The sequence below is a fragment of the Somniosus microcephalus genome, chromosome 8, assembly GCF_052327205.1.
Source record: "Somniosus microcephalus isolate GS21.2 chromosome 8, FLI_Smic_1.0, whole genome shotgun sequence".
NCBI lineage: Eukaryota > Metazoa > Chordata > Chondrichthyes > Squaliformes > Somniosidae > Somniosus > Somniosus microcephalus.
The window spans coordinates 61532853-61554842 of record NC_140994.1 but is presented as its reverse complement, the minus strand read 5'-3'; the positions used below and the strand labels follow the sequence as shown (position 1 = coordinate 61554842).

The 21990-nt window shown below is 42.8% G+C and overlaps 1 protein-coding gene across 12 annotated transcripts in view; it reads right to left on the bottom strand.

Moving 5' to 3' along the window:
• The window catches only part of LOC147113556 (exocyst complex component 6-like), a 202311-nt gene that overhangs the window by 146821 nt on the left and 33500 nt on the right, over positions 1 to 21990 (bottom strand). For all 12 annotated transcript variants that reach the window (XR_015079227.1, XM_085994795.1, XM_085994784.1 and 9 more), the window contains 4 exons: positions 21584 to 21755; positions 19406 to 19453; positions 19205 to 19295; positions 2969 to 3014 (listed from right to left, as the gene is read on the bottom strand). Coding sequence is in view for 11 of the 12 variants with exons in the window: in XM_085994795.1 (XP_085850921.1) it covers positions 2969 to 3014; positions 19205 to 19295; positions 19406 to 19453; positions 21584 to 21755 (357 nt within the window). In the remaining variant the exon portion in view is untranslated. The remainder of the gene's footprint in view (positions 1 to 2968; positions 3015 to 19204; positions 19296 to 19405; positions 19454 to 21583; positions 21756 to 21990) is intronic.

Below are 21990 nucleotides of genomic sequence, written 5' to 3'. Positions count from 1 at the left end.
ACAAAATAATCTAATCATGTTTGATGCAATGTTATATGATGTTTACGGTAATTATGGTGATCAATCATTTCAGAAAATTATTACATGATTGAAGCCTAAAATACTGAGTTGTGGTCTCATTAAATCATGTAGTTTAATCTATTAGCAAGGCACAGCTGTGGCACACACATTTAGTGTAACATGCATTATACTGCATCATTTGGTATATTAATGAGTGCAGACACATTGTAATGTGATAAGCACAAGGAAAAAGGACACCTGTTTAATTTTGAAATTCATTTATAATGTGCCATGATTGATCACTGAAACGTAATGATTATTTCCTTGCAGCTCCAATGATGTTCAGGTTATTACTTCTTGCTTTGCAAGCTGTATCTAGTTTTCATTTCTATATTGCCAGAAATGTTATGGGGCAATAACCCAATGGTTGGTAACTTTCATGCCAATTTATTGCTATGTGGAAAATAGCAGTCTAGGCGTTAAGGATACTCTGGTTGTTAACACCAGTTTGAAATTCCAATGCAGGTTTAACGTGCTGATAAACTCTTTAAACTAGTAGAAAATGAGTGGGGGGTGGTAGAAGATAAACATAGAAGAGACAATGAATATTAGACCCACTCCGAATGTCAAACAATTATATGGCATACTTTACTGGCATTGTAAATTATACTTGTATCTGATCTTAATGTACACCAGTAATGTCGTTATTTATCAGAATGTGCCAATTAAAACAAATACAGACTATTCTAACATACATGTCAGCATCATGAAATAAGAATTTTACCCATGATAGTATGTACTGCAATATATGCAGTGTACCATTTTTAGCTCATTAGATATAAGCATTATTGAACATAGATGCAAATGCAACACTGCCATTAGGAAGTAAATTATTATTATTATATTTTTTTTTTTTTTTTTTTAAATTGGTCAAATCAAGACCTCTTACACATGAATAAATTACCAGCAGAACCCATAGGATAAGAGTTCCACAGATGGCCAGTCTCTTGGATGTTATTTTGCAAGTGTTATATATGAACTGGGACAGAAGAACTAGCACAGAAAAGGAAGATACATTGAAGACAAAAGTAAATTAAAAAAAAGTTTATTTAAATAAGAAAAATATTACAAGTCGCTATCCTTTTCTAATTAGAAAGAAATATACATATCAATGCAGTTATCTGTGGTAGTAAGTGTAAATAATGGAAAATGCTGCAATGAAACAAAGGAATTTCTGTGCAAAGCTATACTAATTCTGGACACTACTGGGTGAATATGTGAAACTGATAAAACTATTATTTTTCTAATTGTGTAATATCTTAGTACGAGTTGTGCTAAGAAGTTGTAATTTTGTTCTGCGTACAGATTTACAAAACACTGGTAGCCAAACTTTGACAGAATCTGGCATTGTAAGGATCCTCCATTATGATACTCTGGATTTGGGTAGGGGTGGGGTTGAAAATGGGAATCCTAGGCAGATATGAACTGAACTCTGACTCCAGAATCACTAAGGCATAGTCATCAGAGGACTCAAGGAAGCTCTGAATGGCAACATCCCCAGGAAGGAGGGTTGCTGGTTTCACAGCAATGTGGTGAACAGATGGATCAGAGAGCCAATTAGCTCTGCTTTTCTGTCTTGCAAGTGTGTATCTGGGCATTACCCGACTACACAATAGCATGGGCATTCTTTACGGGACTGATGAATCAGGTCCATGCCCTCCTTTTGCAGCTCTGGGATAGTGGTGGGGTACTGAAGGGCCAGCATCTGTCTCGGATGGTAGAGACATCCCCTCATCTGCTGTTGCAGTTTATACAGGGGAGGTTTGCAGAGGATCCTGCCATTTGGCAGCACAATGTGGAATATATTCCCCAAGTGCCATGTCTTTCATGCCTGATGTTCATTCCTCCTCAGCCAGGGATTTAGCATGCCTTCCAAGGTGAGGGCAGGCTCAGGAATAGATGAAGACATTTCATCTGTGGAAACATGAAGGGTACACTCCTATTAATGGCCTTGGACTAGAAAAGAGAAGGACTACTGCAAATGCCAGAGAGTTTGAGAATAATTTATACAGTTTATCCAACTAAGGAATTGCTTTACATTAACATGGTACATGTTGTGCATAAAGCTTTCCAACTATGTATACTATACAGGAAGGAGGTTTACAAAGCACTGTTGCATACTTACCAGGCTGTGCAGGCTTTGATGTACTGTCTCCTTCATGGAGTAGACGGCAACATTCAGCAGTAGCGCATTCAAGCCAACAAAGTATTTTTCTACACATGTTTTTCATTTGTTGTGATATGGATCTTATTTCCTTGTAATCCACTGTCTTCTTTGCCTGTTTGACGTTATTAATCCATCTACAGTAATGCAGTGAAGTTTGATACTTTTTGACTCAATGAGGTATCATGCCTGTTTTCACCCTTCTGTGGTTTGTTGCATCAATTTGGCACAAAAAAGCATTTTTGAATTTGATAAATCACATTAAAACAGTTCAGCCTTGGTAAAGTGTGGTCACAGTTTTAGTCTATACTTACTGTCCTTTACTGTCGCCAGTGTATAATATATTTATTAGCATAGATCAGGTGCCTGATTGGTCACTGAGGGAGTAGTTTTGCATACTTCAAATCAGACAGATAGTTAGGACTCTTAATTTGTCACTAGTGGCAGCTTATGATGTGGTGTATGAAAATGATCATCCAGGTAGAAAGGCTCAGCATTTGTCACGAAGGGAAAATAATCGATGTAAAAGTGCCGTACATCTAAATTGGAATTTCGCACTCTTGTATATCAATAATGATTAACTTGTCACAGTACCGTCTTAATCGAATGCTGTTCAGAAATGGAAATCAGAAAAAAATACACATATATAACATCTCAGTAAAGATGATATGCTGCATCCCATCATTCCACTGTTAAGGAAAATTGCAATGGAAAATTACTTTAGTTCACAGAAACTCAAACTACCTTTTGGCCTTCATCTGTTCTCTCACTTTGCTGTACATTTCTAGTACTAAAAGGCAAAAGGGGGAAAAAGCACAAGTTAACACAATTTAACACAATAACGAGTTCTGCTCAAAAGCTTTTTAGTTGGATAAACTACAAATGAAAAAGAATGTTAGAATACTTGGCATGGTCTTCCTTAGTAATTGAAGCCCAACGTCAACATACAAGAGAGTGACATCGTAGCACAGAGAATTCGACCCAACACAATTGTCACTAAGCAAAAGGAAAAATACCTGTCATACTGGGCAGAAACAACAAAAACCCAAAACAAACTCAATTGCTACTTGGCCCTAAACAGACAATACAACATGGCTGAATACCTGACCATGGTAAAGGATAGCAAACTGAGAAAAACCTTGACAAGGTACAGACTTAGTGAACATAGCCTGGCCATCGAAAAAGGCAGACAGACAGACCCGGCTGCCAAGAGAGGACAGGATATGCTCTCACTGCAGTCAGGGAGTGGTGGAGACAGAGATGCACTTCCTCACAGCTTGTGGAAAATATCAGGGCATCAGGGAGAATTTCTACCAAAAATTCACACAAATATGCCCTGAATTCAGAAATTTGAATGACGACCAAAAACTCCCATACCTACTAGGGGAACCGAGAAACTATGTAACCTTAGCGGCACACTATGTTACGGCTTGCCATAAACAGAGGGACAACCAGTATGTGGTAAACCACTGTTATAGTTATCACTGTATATTGTTCTCACTGTTCTCACTGTCACATCACTACACGAGGTCGCCTCTTGTCGCACTGTTATACCTGGGCTGACCACCTCCGCCCATTACCTGCCCAGGTATAAAGGTAGCTGACTGGCTAGTATTCCTCCCTGTTGGATCGGATCACCCACGAGGGTGGGCTCTGTTATTTAGCCAATAAAAACCTTCAGTTACGTTCTTAACTCGTCGCCTTTTATTGGACTAATTGATAGGCATATCAATTTTATTAACTAAATTTTAAAGATGTCTGATAATGAACAGCAACAGCAAGGAGCTCACCCAGCAGCACAGCAACAGCAGCCTCCAGACAACGGGCCACACCAGCCGGCTTGGCTGCAAGCCTTGAAACCACCATACCTGGATCTAAACCCACAGGCACCAAACTCAGCCAACGACTTCAAACACTGGCTGGACTGCTTCGAATCGTACCTGGAGGAAGCCGTCGTCCCTCAGAGATCCAAACTAAGAGTCCTGAAAGCCCAAGCGAGCCCGAGAGTATATACACTCATCCAGGACATGACTACGTACGACGACGCCGCCATCAACCTACTGAAACAGCAGTACCGGAGCCCGGTAAACTACATGTACACTAGGCATCTCTTAAGATCTCGCCAGCAACAGCCAGGAGAATCGATAGCTGAATTTTCACGAGCGCTGAGACAACTCGGCAGGAACTGTGACTTTAAAGCGGTGACGGCTACTGCGAACATGGAAGACAATGTCCGCGACGCCTTGGTGAGAGGCCTACGTTCCGACTACACACGGCAAAGACTGCTTGAAGCTAAGGACATACACCTGGACAAGGCCGAAGCCCTCGCCCTCACCCTAGAGGCCACCCAGCAAGACCAGGAAGCGTTTGCCAGGTACTATTCGCGACCCTGGGACTCGGGCCCGACCCCCACCCCACCACCCTTCACAGCGCTGCCCCCGGGACCTACCTCAGCGTCTGCATCACGGATCCGACCGGGCCCGCTAGCCCCGGTACCGGCCCCGACATCAGGCAACCCTGATCGGGCCGCTGGCTGCTTCTTTTGCGGCCAGGAGAAGCATCCGAGGTCGCGCTGCCCAGCCAAAAACTCGACCTGCAAAACCTGCCTCAAGAAAGGCCACTTCTCCAAGGCCTGCAGAAGCAAATCCTCAGAAGCCAGCAGTGCCTCATGCGAACCCTGGGGGCGGCCATCTTTGTGCGGGGCAGCCGAAGCCTGCAGAGCCTCATGGGAAAACCAGGGGCGGCCATCTTTGTGCGGGGCAGCCGAAGCCTGCAGAGCCTCATGGGAACAGCAGGGGCGGCCATCTTTGTGCGGGGCAAACGATTTAAACAGAGCCTCATGTGAACTACGGGGGCCGCCATCTTCGCCGCCATCTTGTCATGACAACGACGCGCTCATCTACACCCTAGCTTCCGTGACCCTGGATCAAGCCCGCCCGCACCACCTGGCCAGCTCAATGATGGACATCAAAGTCAACGGCCACGCCACGACCTGCCTGTTCGACAGCGGAAGCACGGAGAGCTTCATCCACCCAGACACGGTGAGCCACTACTCCCTCCCCGTCCTGCCAACGCGCAGCCGCATCTCGATGGCATCGAGGTCGCACGCCACAGACATCAGCGGCTACTGTGTCGTGACATTGTCGGTTAAAGGGACAGAGTATAAAAATTTTAAACTCCTCGTACTCCCCCAGCTGTGTGCTGCCGTCATACTAGGGCTGGACTTCCAATCCCACCTCCAAAGTGTAACCCTAGCATACGGTGGACCCCTCCCCCCACTCACAGTCGACAACCAGCGAAAGTTAAACCGCCCACCGCGTAACACCTGCAGCCTATCCACCCTCAAGGTACCGCCACCTTCCCTGTTCGCTAACCTCACCCCCGACTGCAAACCTGTCGCTACTAAGAGCAGGCGGTACAGCGCTGGGGACAGAGCCTTCATTAGCTCTGAGGTGCAGCGACTCCTGAAAGAGGGCATTATTGAGGGGAGCAGCAGCCCCTGGCGTGCCCAGGTGGTGGTAGTCAAGACCGGCGACAAAAATCGCCTGGTTATCGACTACAGCCAGACCATAAACAGATACACCCAGCTGGACGCATACCCCCTCCCCCGCATATCGGACATGGTCAATGAGATTGCACAATACCGCGTATTCTCGACCATCGACCTCAAGTCGGCCTACCACCAACTCCCCATCAGCCCGGAGGACAGCCAGTACACCGCCTTCGAGGCGAATGGCCGCCTCTACCAATTCCTTAGGGTCCCCTTTGGTGTCACCAACGGGGTCTCGGTTTTCCAACGGGAGATGGACCGGATGGTTGACCAGAACGGACTACAGGCCACTTTCCCCTATCTCGATTACGTCACCATCTGCGGCCGCAACCGGCAGGACCATGACGTGAATCTGGAGAAATTCCTCCGTACGGCCCAACGGCTGAACCTCACCTACAATAAGGAGAAATGCGTGTTTAACACAGCGCGCCTTGCCATCCTTGGCTGTGTAGTAGAGAACAGAGTCATCGGCCCCGACCCCGAAAGAATGCGCCCCCTCATGGAGCTACCCCTCCCCCACTGTCCAAAAGCACTTAGGAGAACCCTGGGGCTTTTCGCCTACTATGCCCAATGGGTACCCAATTATGCGGACAAAGCCAGACCCCTCCTGAAAACCACATCCTTCCCCCTCACGGAAGAGGCGTGCGCGGCCTTCTCCCTCATTAAGGGAGACATAGCCAAGGCCACAATGCACGCAGTGGATGAGTCAATCCCCTTCCAAGTGGAGAGCGATGCATCCGACTTCGCCCTAGCCGCTACCCTTAACCAGGAGGGTAGGCCGGTAGCCTTCTTCTCAAGGACCCTACAGGGCCCCGAGACCCAACACTCGTCGGTCGAGAAGGAAGCCCAGGCAATTGTGGAGGCAGTACGGCGCTGGAGGCACTACTTGGCAGGCAAACGATTTACCCTCCTCACCGACCAACGCTCGGTTGCCTTCATGTTTAATAACAAGCTGAGAGGCAAGATCAAGAACGACAAAATCTTGAGGTGGAGAATCGAGCTTTCCACCTATGATTATGAGATCTTGTACCGGCCCGGTAAACTGAACGACCCCCCTGATGCTCTTTCACGCATTACATGCGCCAGCGCGCAAAGTGATAGACTTCAGACCCTCCACAATGACCTCTGCCACCCCGGAGTCACCAGACTCTACCATTTCATTAAGGCCCGCAACCTGCCATACTCCATCGAGGAGGTCAGGACCATGACCAGGAACTGCCAGATCTGTGCTGAGTGCAAACCGCACTTCTATAAGCCAGACAGAGCAAGCCTGATCAAGGCCACCCGCCCCTTCGAGCGTCTGAGCATCGACTTCAAGGGGCCCCTACCGTCATCCGACCGTAATGTGTACTTCCTCAACATCGTTGATGAGTACTCCCGTTTCCCCTTTGCCTTCCCCTGCCCAGACATGACCAGTAACACGGTCATTAAATGCCTGAACAAACTCTTCGCCTTGTTCGGGTTCCCGAACTATATACATAGTGACCGGGGCGCCTCCTTCATGAGCGAGGAACTCCGTCAGTTCCTATTGGAGAGGGGTATTGCAGCAAGCAGGACCACCAGCTACAACCCCCGAGGGAACGGCCAGGTGGAAAGAGAGAACGCGACGGTATGGAAGGCCACCCTCTTAGCCTTAAAGTCTAAGGGCCTCCCAACCTCCCGCTGGCAAGAGGTCCTCCCGATTGCGCTGCACTCCATCCGGTCACTACTTTGCACTGCCATTAACACCACCCCCCATGCCCGAATGTTTGTCTTCCCCAGGAAGTCGACTACAGGAACCACCCTACCAACCTGGCTGACCTCTCCGGGACCCGTCTTGCTGCGAAAGCACGTGAGGGCCCATAAAACGGACCCCCTGGTCGAGAAGGTGAACCTCCTGCACGCCAACCCCCAGTACGCCTATGTGGCTTACCCAGACGGACGGGAGGACACTGTCTCCTTACGAGACCTCGCACCCTCAACCCCCCCCTCCCAACCCCCCGAGTCCAGCCGAGGTAGACGGCATGCCGGAACCCCACGAGCCTTTGCCGACTACGCAGACACCAGCTTTAACACCGGATAATGTAACACCGCCGCTGCGACGATCGGAGAGGCTAACGAAGCCTCCGGACAGACTGACATACCAGAGCTGGTAATACACTTCACCCCGCCGGACTCTAATCTAAACAAGGGGTGAATGTGGTAAACCACTGTTATAGTTATCACTGTATATTGTTCTCACTGTTCTCACTGTCACATCACTACACGAGGTCGCCTCTTGTCGCACTGTTATACCTGGGCTGACCACCTCCGACTCCGCCCATTACCTGCCCAGGTATAAAGGTAGCTGACTGGCTAGTATTCCTCCCTGTTGGATCGGATCACCCACGAGGGTGGGCTCTGTTATTTAGCCAATAAAAACCTTCAGTTACGTTCTTAACTCGTCGCCTTTTATTGGACTAATTGATAGGCATATCACAGTACACCTAAGAAAAGAGTATATACAAATGTATATTTATATACACTCAGGGATATATCTGTTTATACAATACTAGCTGAAGTGCCCGGCGGTGCCGAGGCTTTTTCGAGGGCATGTTGTTGTTGGAAGAGAGAGAGAGAGAGAGAGAGAGAGAGAGAGAGAGAGAGAGAGAGAGAGAGCACGACTGGGGGGGGGGGGGGGGGGGAAGAGAGGGAGGGGAGGGGGGAGGGAGGGGAAGGGAGGGCGGGGAGGGGAAGAGGGAGGGCAGGGAAGAGGGAGGGCGGGGGAGGGCGGGGGAGGGCGGCGGGCGCCCCCCCCCCCCCCCCGAGGTGAAGACCGCCGATTGCGCCCGTTGCCAGGGTAACGCTGGACGCTCAGCAAGCCCCGGCAGAGAGAGACGTCTCAACTCCTGCTGCGCGCGCACCCTAGTGGCGCTGGGCTGAGGCTCGGCCCTCCAGCCTTCGAGTGGGGCCGGGAGGTGCCTAGCTCGGGCGTGGGTGCGGAGGAGACGCCGAGGCTTCTAGGCCTACCTGGAAAAACGGGGAAAGGTAGGAAAATTAATGAGATTAGATAAGTTAATTACTTTCCAAATCATTTTTTTTTAAAACAATATGTGTTTTAAAAGCAACGTTTTTTTTTAAGACGCAGAAAGCGGGAAAAAGGAAAAGTTTGGAATCAAGATGGCGGCGACTCACCTCGGTTCAGAACGATAAAGCCCGGCCACACGCGCACCGATTGGCCCGGCGGCACACGCCAGCAACCCGGCATACGATTGGTCGAGCTCGAGGTCACTCTGTCGCTAATGAGCGGATAATGAGATGCTAATGAGCGGAATGTTGAAGGTTTTTGGGATACCACGGGCGCAATTTTAGCCCGGCCGAAACGTAAATACGCTTAAAACCGTCTCGGAAGCGTAAGCTTTCTTTGGAGGTAACGCGCGCGTAGGTACGCCCTGTAACTTTCGAGTGCATACCCGCAACGCACACGTGATGACAGACAGATAGACAGATCAACAGAATGACAGAAGTACTGATTTATATATATAAGATATGAATAGATCTGCGTTTATATGTTCAACCATAAATGTTTTTCGATGCTTTGGCAACATAAGATGTACCTTATCATGCCAATAAAGCGATTTGAATTGAATTGAATCCACGGAGGAAATCACGTGGGGCACTGACTATTAAGGAAACTGTACAGCGAGAAGTCACAGTGCTTCGCTGCTATGCTGTATAAGAAAACCTAGGCTATTCACCAAATCTTTGTCCAGATGAGGCAGCACCAAGAGCAAGGTATTACATAGTATTGAAACAACACAACAGGAAGTTGCATATCAAATCAGATTGGGGAAGAAGGAGCAGGCCATCTGGGATCTCAATATGTAGAGATTGAACTTCAAATCCAAGAATAGAGAACGCCATGATGTATACTATACAGGAAGGACGTTTACAAAGCTCATTCATTAGGTCTCTGAATGCTTTGCAAGTATAACATACAAGTAGAAGGTCTGAGGTAGCGTTTGGGAGGACTTGCATCTTCAGGTAACCTTACAGCACCAAAGTGCTGAACCATTCACTATTATTGTCAAGACAATACTGCTTGGTAAAAGTAGAAGCACTGTTGCAGATTGTGACACTGGGAAACTAATTATGGGCTCAGAATGGAGAGAAACAAAGCTGGAAGTGCAAGTTAGTAAAGCAGTCAGCAAAACTAATAGGGAGCAGAAACAAAAGGCCAACAGTAAAGAGGGTCAAAGTGCAGAAAAATATTAAACAGGCAAAGTTGAAGGCACTTTATCTAAATGCACATAGCAACAAGGTGGATGAATTAATGGCACAAATAGAAGTAAATGGGTATGATGTAATTGCCATTACAGAGATATGGTTGCAGGGTAACCAAAGCTGGGAATGGAGTGTTCCAGGTTACTCAACATTTAGGAAGGACAGACAAAAAGGAAAAGGAGGTGGCGTAGCACTGTTAATAAGGGATGAGATCGGTATGGTAGAGATGAAAGATCTTGGCTCGGCAGATCGTGATGTAGAACTGGAATCAGTTTGGGTGGAGCTAAGAAACAGCAACGGGAGGAAAACATTGGTGGGAGTTGTATATAGGCCACCAAACAGTAGTGGTAATGTAGGGCACAGTATCAATCAAGAAATTAGAAGTGCATGCAACAAGGGCAATACGGTAATCATGGGGGACTAGGCAAATCAAATGGCCACTAATGGTGTGGAAGACAAATTCTTGCGAGATGGTTTCCTGGATCAGTATGAGAAGGAACCAACCAGGGAACAGGCTATTCTGGATCTGGTACTGTGTAATGAGAAAGGGCTAATCAATAAACTTGTGGTAAAGGGGCCTTTAGAGACAAGTGACCATAATATGATTGAATTTTATATTAAGTTTGAGAGTGATGTAGTTCAATCTGAAACTAAGGTCTGCAATATAAACAGAGGAAACTTCAAGGGTGAGGGACAAGTTGGCTATGGTAGATTGGGAGACTACACTAAAAGGTATGAAGGTGGACATACAATGGCTAACATTCAAGGAAATAATGCATAATTTGCAACAAACACATATTTCTCTAGGGCATAAAAACCCAAAAGGAAGAGTGATCCAACCATGGCTAACAAAAGAAATTAAAGCTAGTATTAAGTCAGCCTGAGGATTGGGATCTTTTTAGAAAATCAGCTAAGGGGGACCAAGAAATTGATAAAGAAAGGGAAAATGGAATATGAGCACAAACTAGTGAAAAATATAAAAATGATTGTAAAAGCTTCTGTAGGTATGTGAAAAGGAAAAGACTGGCGAAAGTAAATGTAGGTCCTTTACAGTCAGAGACGGGAGAATTTATAATGGGGAATGAGGAAATGGCAATTAAATAAATACTTTGTTTCTGTCTTCACGGTGGAAGACAAAAATCCTCCCAGAAATAAGAGAAAACCAAGGGTGTGGCGAGAATGAGGAACTTAAAGAAATTATTAGCAAAATAACAGTACTAGCAAAATTAATGGGATTAAAAGTCGATAAATCCCAAGGACCGGATGACCTACATCCTAGGGTTTTGAAAGAGGTGGCCATTGAGATAGTGGATGCATTGGTTGTCATCTTCCAAAATTCTATAGATTCTGGAACGGTTCCTGCAGATTAGAGAATAGCAAATGTAACCCCGCTATTTAAGAAAGGTGGGAGAGAGAAAACGGGGAACTACAGACCCGTTAGCCTCACATCAGTAGTTGGGAAAATGCTGGAATCTATTATAAAGGAAGCAATAACTGGGCACTTAGAAATTAATAGTAAGATTGGGCAGAGTCAACATGGATTATGAAAGGGAAATCCTGTTTAACAAACCTATTGCAGTTCTTTGAGGCTGTAACTAGTGGAGTAGACAAAGGGGAACCGGTAGATGTGGTGTATCGGGATTTTCAGAAGGCCTTCGATAAGGTCCCGCACAAGATGTTGGTGAACAAAATTAGGGCACGTGGAATTGGGGGTAATATACTAGCATGGATTGAGAATTGGTTAACAGACAGAAAACAAAGTAGGGATAAACGGGTCTTTTTCAGGATGGCAGGCTGTGACTAGTGGGGTACTGCAAGAGTCAGTGCTTGGGCCCCAGTTATTCACAATCTATATCAATGATTTGGATGAGGGGACTAAATGTAACATTTCCAAATTTGCTGATGATACAAAGCTAGGTGATAGTGTCAGTTGTGAAGAGGATGTGAAGAGGCTTCAAGGGGATCTTGACAGGCTCAGTGAGTGGGCGAGAACATGGCAGGTGGAATATAATGTGGATAAGTGTGAAGTTATCCACTTTGGTAGAAAAAACAGAAAGGCAGAGTATTTCCTAAATGGTGAAAGGTTGGGGAATGCAGATGCTCAAAGGGACCTGGGTGTCCTTGTACACGAGTCACTGAAAGTGAATGTGCAGGTGCAGCAAGCCATTAGGAAGGCAAATGGTATACTCGCCTTCATTACAAGAGGATTTGAGTACAGGAGTAAAGAAGTCTTACTCCAATTATATAGGGTCTTGGTGAGACCACACCTGGAGTACAGTGTACAGTTTTGGTCTCCTTACTGAAGGAAGGATATACTTGCCATAGAGGGAGTGCAATGAAGGTTCACGAGGTTGATTCCTGGGATGGCAGGACAGTCGTATGAGAAGAGATTGAGTAAACTAGGCCTATATTCTCTTGAATTCAGAAGACCGAGAGGGGTTCTCATTGAAGCATACAAAATGGTTACAGGGCTCGATAGGGTGGATGCTGGGAGAATGTTTCCCTTGGCTGGGGAGTCTAGAACCAGGGGCCACAGCCTCAGGATAAAGGGTAGGACATTCAGGACTGAGAGAAGATGAAATTTCTTCACACGGAGGGTGGTGAATCTTTGGAATTCCCTACCCCAGAGGGCTGTGGCGGCTCAATCATTGGGTATATTCAAAACAGAAGTCGTCGATAGATTTCTGACTAGCAAGGGCAACAAGGGATATGGCGATGGGGCCAGTGAATGGAGTTGAGGCAGAAGATCAACCATGATCTCATTGAATGGCGGAACAGGCTCGAAGAGCCGAATGGCCTACTCCTGCTCCTATTTCTTATGTCCTTATGTAGAAGAGTCACTTGGATGATGTTAGGCCAAGTTGCTACTGCACACATTGAATGAACTTTAACTTTTCCTCACAGGTCGTACCATATTGGGAAATAGAACAAGAACATAACTGATTTACAAACATCTGGTTGAATTGGTTTCAATAACATTTTGTTCCCAAGAAAATGAGCAGTTGCCTAGACTGATGTAATCTAATATACTAAAATGTTAATCTACACAAATTCCTGGCCTAACTGATATGCTGGTTCCACTGAGAGAAACTAAGATGGAAGGTATAATTTCAGCAGTTGCCCAGAGACAAGTGTAACTCTCAATCTCAGACAGGCATGATGCATGGGGCTTGAGCAAAACTTTCAGGAAAGATGGGGGCAAATCATGAAGAAAATTAGCAGGGAAAAAAATAACTCAATCAATTCAATCTGTTTTGATTAAACTTTCTCTAAAAAATTCCTGGGACATAAGAGGGTTGAAAACGATACATTTTTAAGTCAAGTTTTTCTAAGAATTTGCTACTAAAGACAGGGAAAAAAAACCTGAGAGCAGCCTAAACTACAGCCTCCTTGTAGGGTGGGTGGTGGTGATGGGGGGGGTGGGGGGGAAGAGTTTAAGAGGGGGAAAAAAAAAAGCACGCATCAAAGGTCCTGAAATTAGTCCAAAAAAAGTATTTGTGAATAGAAAATACAAACGTGGGTGGAAAGTTACAAAATAGGAAGACCTACAAACAGCACAACTGGGATAGAAAAAAAATCCAATTTCTTAAAGTCTGTATCAGCAATGAAAATATCAATTTGATTTACAAATTATTGTAATTCTATTTTTTTCCCCCTTATAACAATAATAAAAGTACATAAAACATAAAAGTCCTTTTCAACAGAATAAATCCAATAAGTCCAGGTTTTGAAAATTAATTGAACCTTATATAGTAAAACATCAATGCACAGGTATGAATTAAAGTAGCTTACCGCCTCAAAGAAGGGTCAAGAATTATTTTGAATGTAATATATTTCTCTTTTTTTTCTAGAAAGTGGTCAAAAATTGTAACTAGTTTGTGTATTTATAATGCTGACCTTTGCTCTTCACACCTGGTTCTAAACTGTAATTGGCAGGAACCAGGAAAAGAAAACCAGATGTCAGTATATTTAGGATACAGTTTCCCCCTTTCAATTCAGAGTAGAAATGTCTCAAAAAGAAACTGCATTCAAAATGCAACTTTTGCACCCTATCTATTCATTGGGAAATATTTATTTGAAAGGGTGATTATTAACAGACTGCAGCTTTAAAAATACAATCCAAATCTGATAAGAAAAAGGAAGAGAATAATAAATAGGAAGGACTTATTGGCATACTGGTTTAAGGGCAGCTATTAACTAATGGAATACATTAAAGTTATAATTACATTCCACTCTAGTGCCTTTTCAGGCTTTAAATTAGGAAAGGGCATGCAACAAGTTGGGAATGCTGGACTTCAGCTATCAATTAGAGAGCTATGACTGAGGCAGCATTGTTAACTAGTTCTTTGTGTCATTTCATCATTTCCCCCATTGTCTTCATGTGTACTAGCTTGTTTTATAAATAAGGTTATAATACAAGATCAGAGGTAATGATAAATTTGTACAAGTTAATGGTTAGGCCACAGTTAAAAATACTGTGTGCAGGATTCAGCACCCTAGTACTGAAAGGATATTAAAGTCACAGAGCAAGGATTCACCTGGATAATGCCAGGCATCAGGAGAGACTTGAGCTACTGGGGCTATTTTCACTGGAACAGAGAAGGCTAAGGGGAGATTTAATGGAATCTTTAAAAATCATGAAGGGTCTTGATCAGGTGAATAGGGAAAGACCATTTCCCCTGGTTCAGAAATCAGTGACAAAAGAACCATCCCTTTAAAGTGATCACTAAAGAGAGAGCAAGGAGATGGATTAGGAGAAATTTCTTTACAGACATTTGTTGGAGCATGGAATGCTTTGCCACAGGGAGTAGTTGACGCAGAGACTATTGCATATTTTTAGGAAAAAGCGAATTAATATTTAAAGCAGATGAATATTTAATACAGGGCTATAGGGATAGAGCTGGGGAGTGGCATTAGTTCTGGATTGCTCTAGCAAAGAGGTGGTACAGACACAACGAACCGAATAATCCCCTTCTGTACTGTCAAATTGTATGGTTCCATAGAGTAAATGTAATAGAATCCTTTCACTTGTTTTGGAAGCTAGAATAAGCTCATCCAACAGTATTCCCTTGCTTGCATTCAGTGGGCAGGGGAACAGTGCTGAATCCTGAAACTAGCCAGCCATAAAGACAGAAATGAGGCACAAATACTTCAGACAGGCTTGATGAGATAGAAAAAGAAGCAGACTGTCTGGAGGGAAATGAAAGTCTGAAATATTTTGTTGTACTGTCTTTTTCATTGTAAGGGCTTTGCCCAAGCAACCATTTCAACTTTGTCATAAAAACAGAAAGTCTGGAAATAGACAGCAGGTTCGTTGGTTAGTTCGTACGTTTAAAATCACACCTGAATTTTTAGCCCATCCTTTTATATAAATTCTGACCGAGCTGCCGTACATGTCCATTTTCTGTTAATTCAGATTTCCAGCATTTATTTTTCAGATCTAATTTTCAGTTTGTAGTAACCTAATCCCTCCCTTAAATTGATTTTTCCATTTAATCCCCCCTTTTGTCTATGACCTCAGTACCAGATTTCACAAAAGTCTCATCAATGCCAATCTGATCACCATATGCATTCCGTTAAAAGTGGACTGCCCCTTTCAGTCTCTGCTTTCCCCTACTACATGCAGTACTCCAATCGAGAGATGAAGAACTGGCAAAAATGGACGACGTCTGAATAGTCAGTGGAAATTTTGTAAATTTGAATTTTATATGCCAGATTATTATATTGAAATTTAGAAGTCTTAAACTTAAATAAAATCTACAGTAAAAATCAGATTCATCATTCTGAAGTTTTGCTTCAATTTTTACATTACTGATGTGAAAGATCATTTGGCCCATCTTAGTGCATCCATCCAGAAAGACCCTACAGTCCCCATGTTGCAAAATTTACGTTCCTTAAATAATTCTCATAGTTTCACCACTAGTATTCTACCCACAAGTCTATTCCATGTGTTACATCACTGTCTGAAGAACTTTGACGCTGGTCCTAAATTTATCTTTTACTGGTTTGAGCCATGTCCTCTTGCCTTACCCTTGCAATGTGGTTTGAAGTAATTTTCTGGATTTACCTTTCCATACCATCATTTATTTTATATATCGCTATAAAGTAACATTTCAGTCACCTCCTTTAAGGCTGAAAAGCCCAAATTTCCCCCTCATATCTCTTGACACTAGGGACCAGCGATTTGGCTCTCTCTTCCAAGCAGTGTCTAATGTTTAAGTGGCTTCCTTATGTCTCAGTAACCGAACACAGTACAAGATGTGGTCTGACCAGAGCAGAGTTTGACAGCATGACTTCCTGAGGTGTACTTCACTATTTTGGCTATATAATTCAGCATTCAATTGCTTTGTTGTTTGCTCCACTGCAGCGGTTCAACATACTTGCATAGAAATAGAAGTTACAACATGGAAACAGGCCATGCAGCACAATTGTCGACATTTATCCTCCAAGCAAGCAAATAGTTATAATCACATTTACCCACATCCTTTCAACCTTACTGAGACCTCTAGATCTCCTTCAACTTCATCCTCAGTTATTTTGACACTATTAGTGAAGTGCTCATTTTTTCTTCCTATGTGCAGTACTTTACACTTACTGTATTAAATTTTATCTGCCATTGTTCTACCCACTTGCATATTTTGTCCACCTCATTTTGTATTTGCATCCTTGGATTCAATTGCCCTTTCTAGTTTAGTATCATCTGCAAATCTGACCAATGTGTATTGAGTTTCTGAATCCAAGGCATTGATGGAAATTAGAAACTGTAGCAATCCCAATAAAAATCTGGTGTTCCACACTCAGCACTTCATGCCATCCTAACATAACTTTTCTAATGCAACCACTCTGTTTTCTACCCTTCTGCTAATTTATTAGCCGTTCAAAATTCAAACTGAACCCCTAACATTTTGAGCTTAATTAGCCTTTTGTGCATAACCTTATCAAATGCTTTTTGGGAATCTAGCCACTGACCGTCATCGGACTTTTCAGTCTACTTGGGACGTCACTTGCGCAATAAAAGTCAAGGAGACTGGTCAGTCAGGTTCTCCCTTTCTGAATCCTTGCTGACTGCTATTTACTAAGCTCTTCTAGTACAGATTTTTCTCAAGGTTACTCCTGATAATCAATTCCATTATTTTGCAAGGTATTGAAGAAAGGCAAATGGATCTGTAATTGCCTGTAGCTGCATTCTTGCCCTTTGAAAATGGGTACCACATTAGCCCGTTTCCAATCTAATGGTATCTCCTCAGTGTTCATCAACTGCTTCATCAACAACTTCAGCTGTGACTCAGTGGTGGCACTCTCCCTTTGAGTCAGAAGGTTGTGGGTTCAAGTCCCACTCCAGAGACTCGAGCACAAAATTCATGCTAACACTCCAGTGTAGTACGGAGGGAGTGTTGCAGTTTTCAGATGAGACATTAAACTGAGGCCCCGTCCTCCCTCTCAGGAAGACGTAAAAGATCCCATGGTACTATTTCGAAGCACGGGGTGTTCTCCCCAGTGCCCTGGCCAATATTTATCCCTCAACTAAACAACGCTAAAACAGATTATCTGGTCATTATCACATTGCTGTTTGTGGGACCTCGCTGTCCACCAACTGGCTGCCACGTTTCCTACATTACAACAATGTCTACATTTCAAAAAGTACTTCATTGGATGTAAAGCACTTTGGGACATCCTAAAGTTGTGAAAGGTACTATATAAATGCAAGTTCTTTTTTTCCCTAATGACCGTCAATCCCTCACAGATTTCCTCTCTCATCTCATTACTTTGGAATAGATATCATCTATCCCCAGGGATTTCCTTGTTGTTAGCATTTGGAGTCTACAAACAACATACCCATTTTCCTCCAAAGGAAGGGTAATTTGATTAGAACCTAGAACTGATCTTTTACATCCTGGCTAATCTACAAATCAAACATCAAGCATTTGCAGATAGTTTCAAATTTTGTATGGAAAGACAGCTTCCAGTGTAAATTCTAAAACACATTTACCTTGTCTGTTCACCGCCATATAAATAATGTTACAGTGGAGAATTAAATGCTTCTTTTATCACTCCCAGGTCAGATAGATGAAGAATAAAAACTTCTCTATTCAACCTCAACTGTGAGCCTTCGCCCCCTAAAAGGAACATCCTTTACTTGCACCAATACAACACTTCTAGTAACCACATTAGCCATACTGAGTGTCAGTCAACTAATGTTAAACTACAGACAGCTTTGTGTTCATACACAAGAAACTGTTTTGAGTGTCCCCAGTCTTCTTGCACATAGAACCCTTACAGTCAGCAGAGAGAGAGAGAGATAAGAATTGCATTCCATCAGCTTGGGCCAGAATCAAATCATGATCCCAGAGGTTTAAGGACAGTTTGCTAACCCCATGCATCACCCAGATTTCTTTTCTACTGAATATTCTCTAGTATTTGACACCAGAATCTGCAGAAAACTAAAAAGGAAAAAATAAATTAAAAAGACTGCATTGAAACTACTTAATAATGATTATATTATTTTAGACAAAAGATAAAAAGATACTGGATTTGGTATGTAGAAGTATAAATAATGTACATTTCCAAATTTAGAAGTCATACAGATTCCCAGGTGTTTGTTATATATTAAAAATACATTGTTTTTAAATTCCATTTCTTCCCTCACCAACGACTGCAAATCAACACAAATAGAATTAAATTTCAGCTAAAATTTCTTGCAACTAAAAGTAATTGATACAATAGCTATTTGCCTCCAATTACTCTTTCTATTCCCTACTATTATGTCATTCAAACTTCAATTTTTGAGTACAAGCGCATAAGCTGACTTATCAATTTATTATAATTATATTTTGTAACATTACAAGGTAAATTCACCAATCCCACACTTTGGGGAAGGGAGTGGGGAAGAAGAGGAGTCAGTGAGATAAAGTAAGGTCCAAGGAGGCTCAAGTGGAGCGTAAACACCTGCATAGGCCTGTTGGGACAAATTGCCTGTTTCTTTGCTGTAAAATTCGATGTAATTCTATGGTTAGATAATCAGTGGTATAGTGTTGTAGCCTTATCTCAGCCTGTGCTCCCTGCTGGAGGTGCCAGATTGGTGAATTCACTCATATTTGAAGTTATTTCCTGAAAATGCTCCTAACATATCAAGCCATGTACTACACTTCTGTAAAACCTGGCTACAATTTGCAATTAAACTTGCTCACCAGGAAGACACAGCTGAAGTTTCTCAACTGTAGTAGCAATGTTCCACTGCTGTACCCTGCATCGAATCATCTCTTCGCTTTGGCTAATCACCTTAAGAAATATAAAGATAAATACAACATATACCTCATTACCAGTAAATATGTAAACAGACAACAAATATTGACACACATAGAAATGTTAATACTTAGTCATTTTCTCACCTCTTTTCCTGCATCTTGAAGCCGCCTATTAGTGTCGGTTACTTGAACCTAAAAAAAAAATTACTTTGTGACTTCTAGAAATTAAACATGAGAAAAGATCAAACATTTAACTACAAAAATATTCCACAGCAGTTTATTACAATTGTATTCGTACTTGTATGTCTTGAATTCTTAATGAAGGACTACATTTAATCACGTGCTGGAACTCAAAGTTTATTCTAGAAACAGAAAGATTCTTTCTAATTAAGTATTAATGTTCACTACCAAACTTACAAAGTATCCAACAAATTACAACAGCGCTTTAAGCAGGTGCAGCCAAAGAATGACACCAGCCTTTTCCCACATATGAAGTGGCTCATTAAGTCATCACCACATGCAAGCTCATTTTCATTGTTAAACAACTCATTAATTCTCAAACAAAAGTACTCAGCTTCATTACACTGGGCTCAATCCCTCGTTATCTGAATATTCTCCACTTTACTGCTGCATTGTTAAAAAGGCAAAGACATCGAGTCCTTATTTCAGGAGGGTGCCCTGCTGCAAACTTGTACTTGGGTTCTCAAGTGTAAAAACAAATTTTAAAAACTCTTTTTAAGCTGCTGTAAATCAGTACGTGTACATCCAAGGTAAAACTAAATAGCTTTATAATTTTACATTTTCCACTGGTTCATACAGATTTTACTAAAACTACCTGAACTGAATCACATTTAAAAATAGACAAAAATCTAAATAACGCTAGTACATGACTTACACAAACACACTTTGCTCAATGTCAGTGCCACTATAAACAGCAGCATTGAAAAGGCAGAGGTAGCAAAGAAAATCATGACCATCACTACCCTGAGTGTCAGAAGCCCTCACACTCCCACTGTACAATTACACAGGGGAAGAGGCCATTCAGTCCATTAAGCAAGCTCTACCATTTTTGTTACCAACAGCAACTCTTTTTTAAATCCCTGCCTTTGTTACATATCCCTTATTTCACTGATAAGTATGCATCTCCCTTTTAAACACCTCAACTAACTTTAGATCTATAGCCTTCCGAAGTGTTGCTTTCCATATTCTCATAACCCTTTATGTGAAGTAGTTTTTCCTAGATATGCTTTTAACCAATTTAACTCAAATTCTAAAGATTATATGCCCTTGTTCTGGATTCCCTTACTAAAGTTGTTTCATGTCTATCTTGTCAATTCCTTTTTTTTTTTAAAAACACCTCGATCAGATCATCCCTCAGCCTCCTCACCTCAATCAAACATAACCTAAGTTCACCAATTCTCTTTGTTATAAGCCAATTCCTTTATGCCAGTTATCATCCTAATGACTCATTGCTGGACTTTCTCCAAGGCCATTATATCGTTCCTAAGGTAGGACACCCAAAGCTCAATACAATATTCCCAGTGCTTGATGCAAAAACAGTAGTACTTCCTTGTTTTTATATTCAAAACCTTCTGATGTGGCCCAGCATCCAATTACCTTTCCTGGTTGCTTTTTGAATGTGCGAACTAGCTTTCAGTGTCTTATGTACCTGAAGTCCCAAGACCCTTTCTTCATCTACCTCTCCACGCACTTCCCATTTGGATTATGCTCCCATCTGCCATTCTAATGTCCCAAATGCAGGACTAAGATGTCAGCCTTGGCTCAGTGGTAGTACTCTTGCTTCAGAGTTAGAAGGCCTTGGGTTAAACCCTCACTCCAGAAACATAATCTAGTACTGAGGGAGTGCTGCAGAGTCAGAGGTGCCACCTTTCAGATGAGACAAACCGAGGAACCATCGACCTTCACAGGTGAATGTAAAATATCCCAGGGAAGTCCTCCAGTGTTCTAACCAATATTTATATCTCAACCAACATCACTAAAGCAGGTTATCTGGTCATTAGTCTAATTACTGTTTGTGGAACCTTAGTCTTTCTGTCACTTCTTCTGACCTCACTGTTAAAAGCATACTGTACTGGGTAGGTCTGAACAGTAGGTTGGGGGCGGGGATGGCGAAATTCTAATGAAAATGCAAACTTTTTCCAAGTGGATTGTGTATCGCTTACAGTCATTCCAACATTGCAATGCTTAAATACAATTTGGAGAACAGATGTTAATGTTTGCAGTATACTTCATCATAAGGCAAGGTTGTATTCTAGTTTCTTTTGCTCTTCCTCACTCAATTAAAAAAAAGGATTTTCTCACCTTTAGCTTTCCTGCATTTGACCTCACTTTAAGCAGTTCGGTGATAGCATCAACAAAACCCTGATGGTGAAAATTGCACATTTTCTCAATCTCCCGGTCATGATTCCGAATGCGGGCCTCCAGTTTTTCCATAAACCGCTTGTGTGCATTGGGCTGGTCATCATATACAGATCTATCAAAACAGAAATTTTAACAGTCACAAACAATATTGAAGATAATATTTTGTAGTTTAGAATGGCAACATTTTCATGTCTAATTATGAATGATAAATACCACTAACTTTACTTACTCTTATCCCAAGACCTATGTATTACTAATCACCAGGAAATTGTTGAGCAGCTTTTCAAATGTTCATGGCTCCATCTAGTGAAAAATATAGCTATAGCACCTTGTTTTACTGAGCAGTA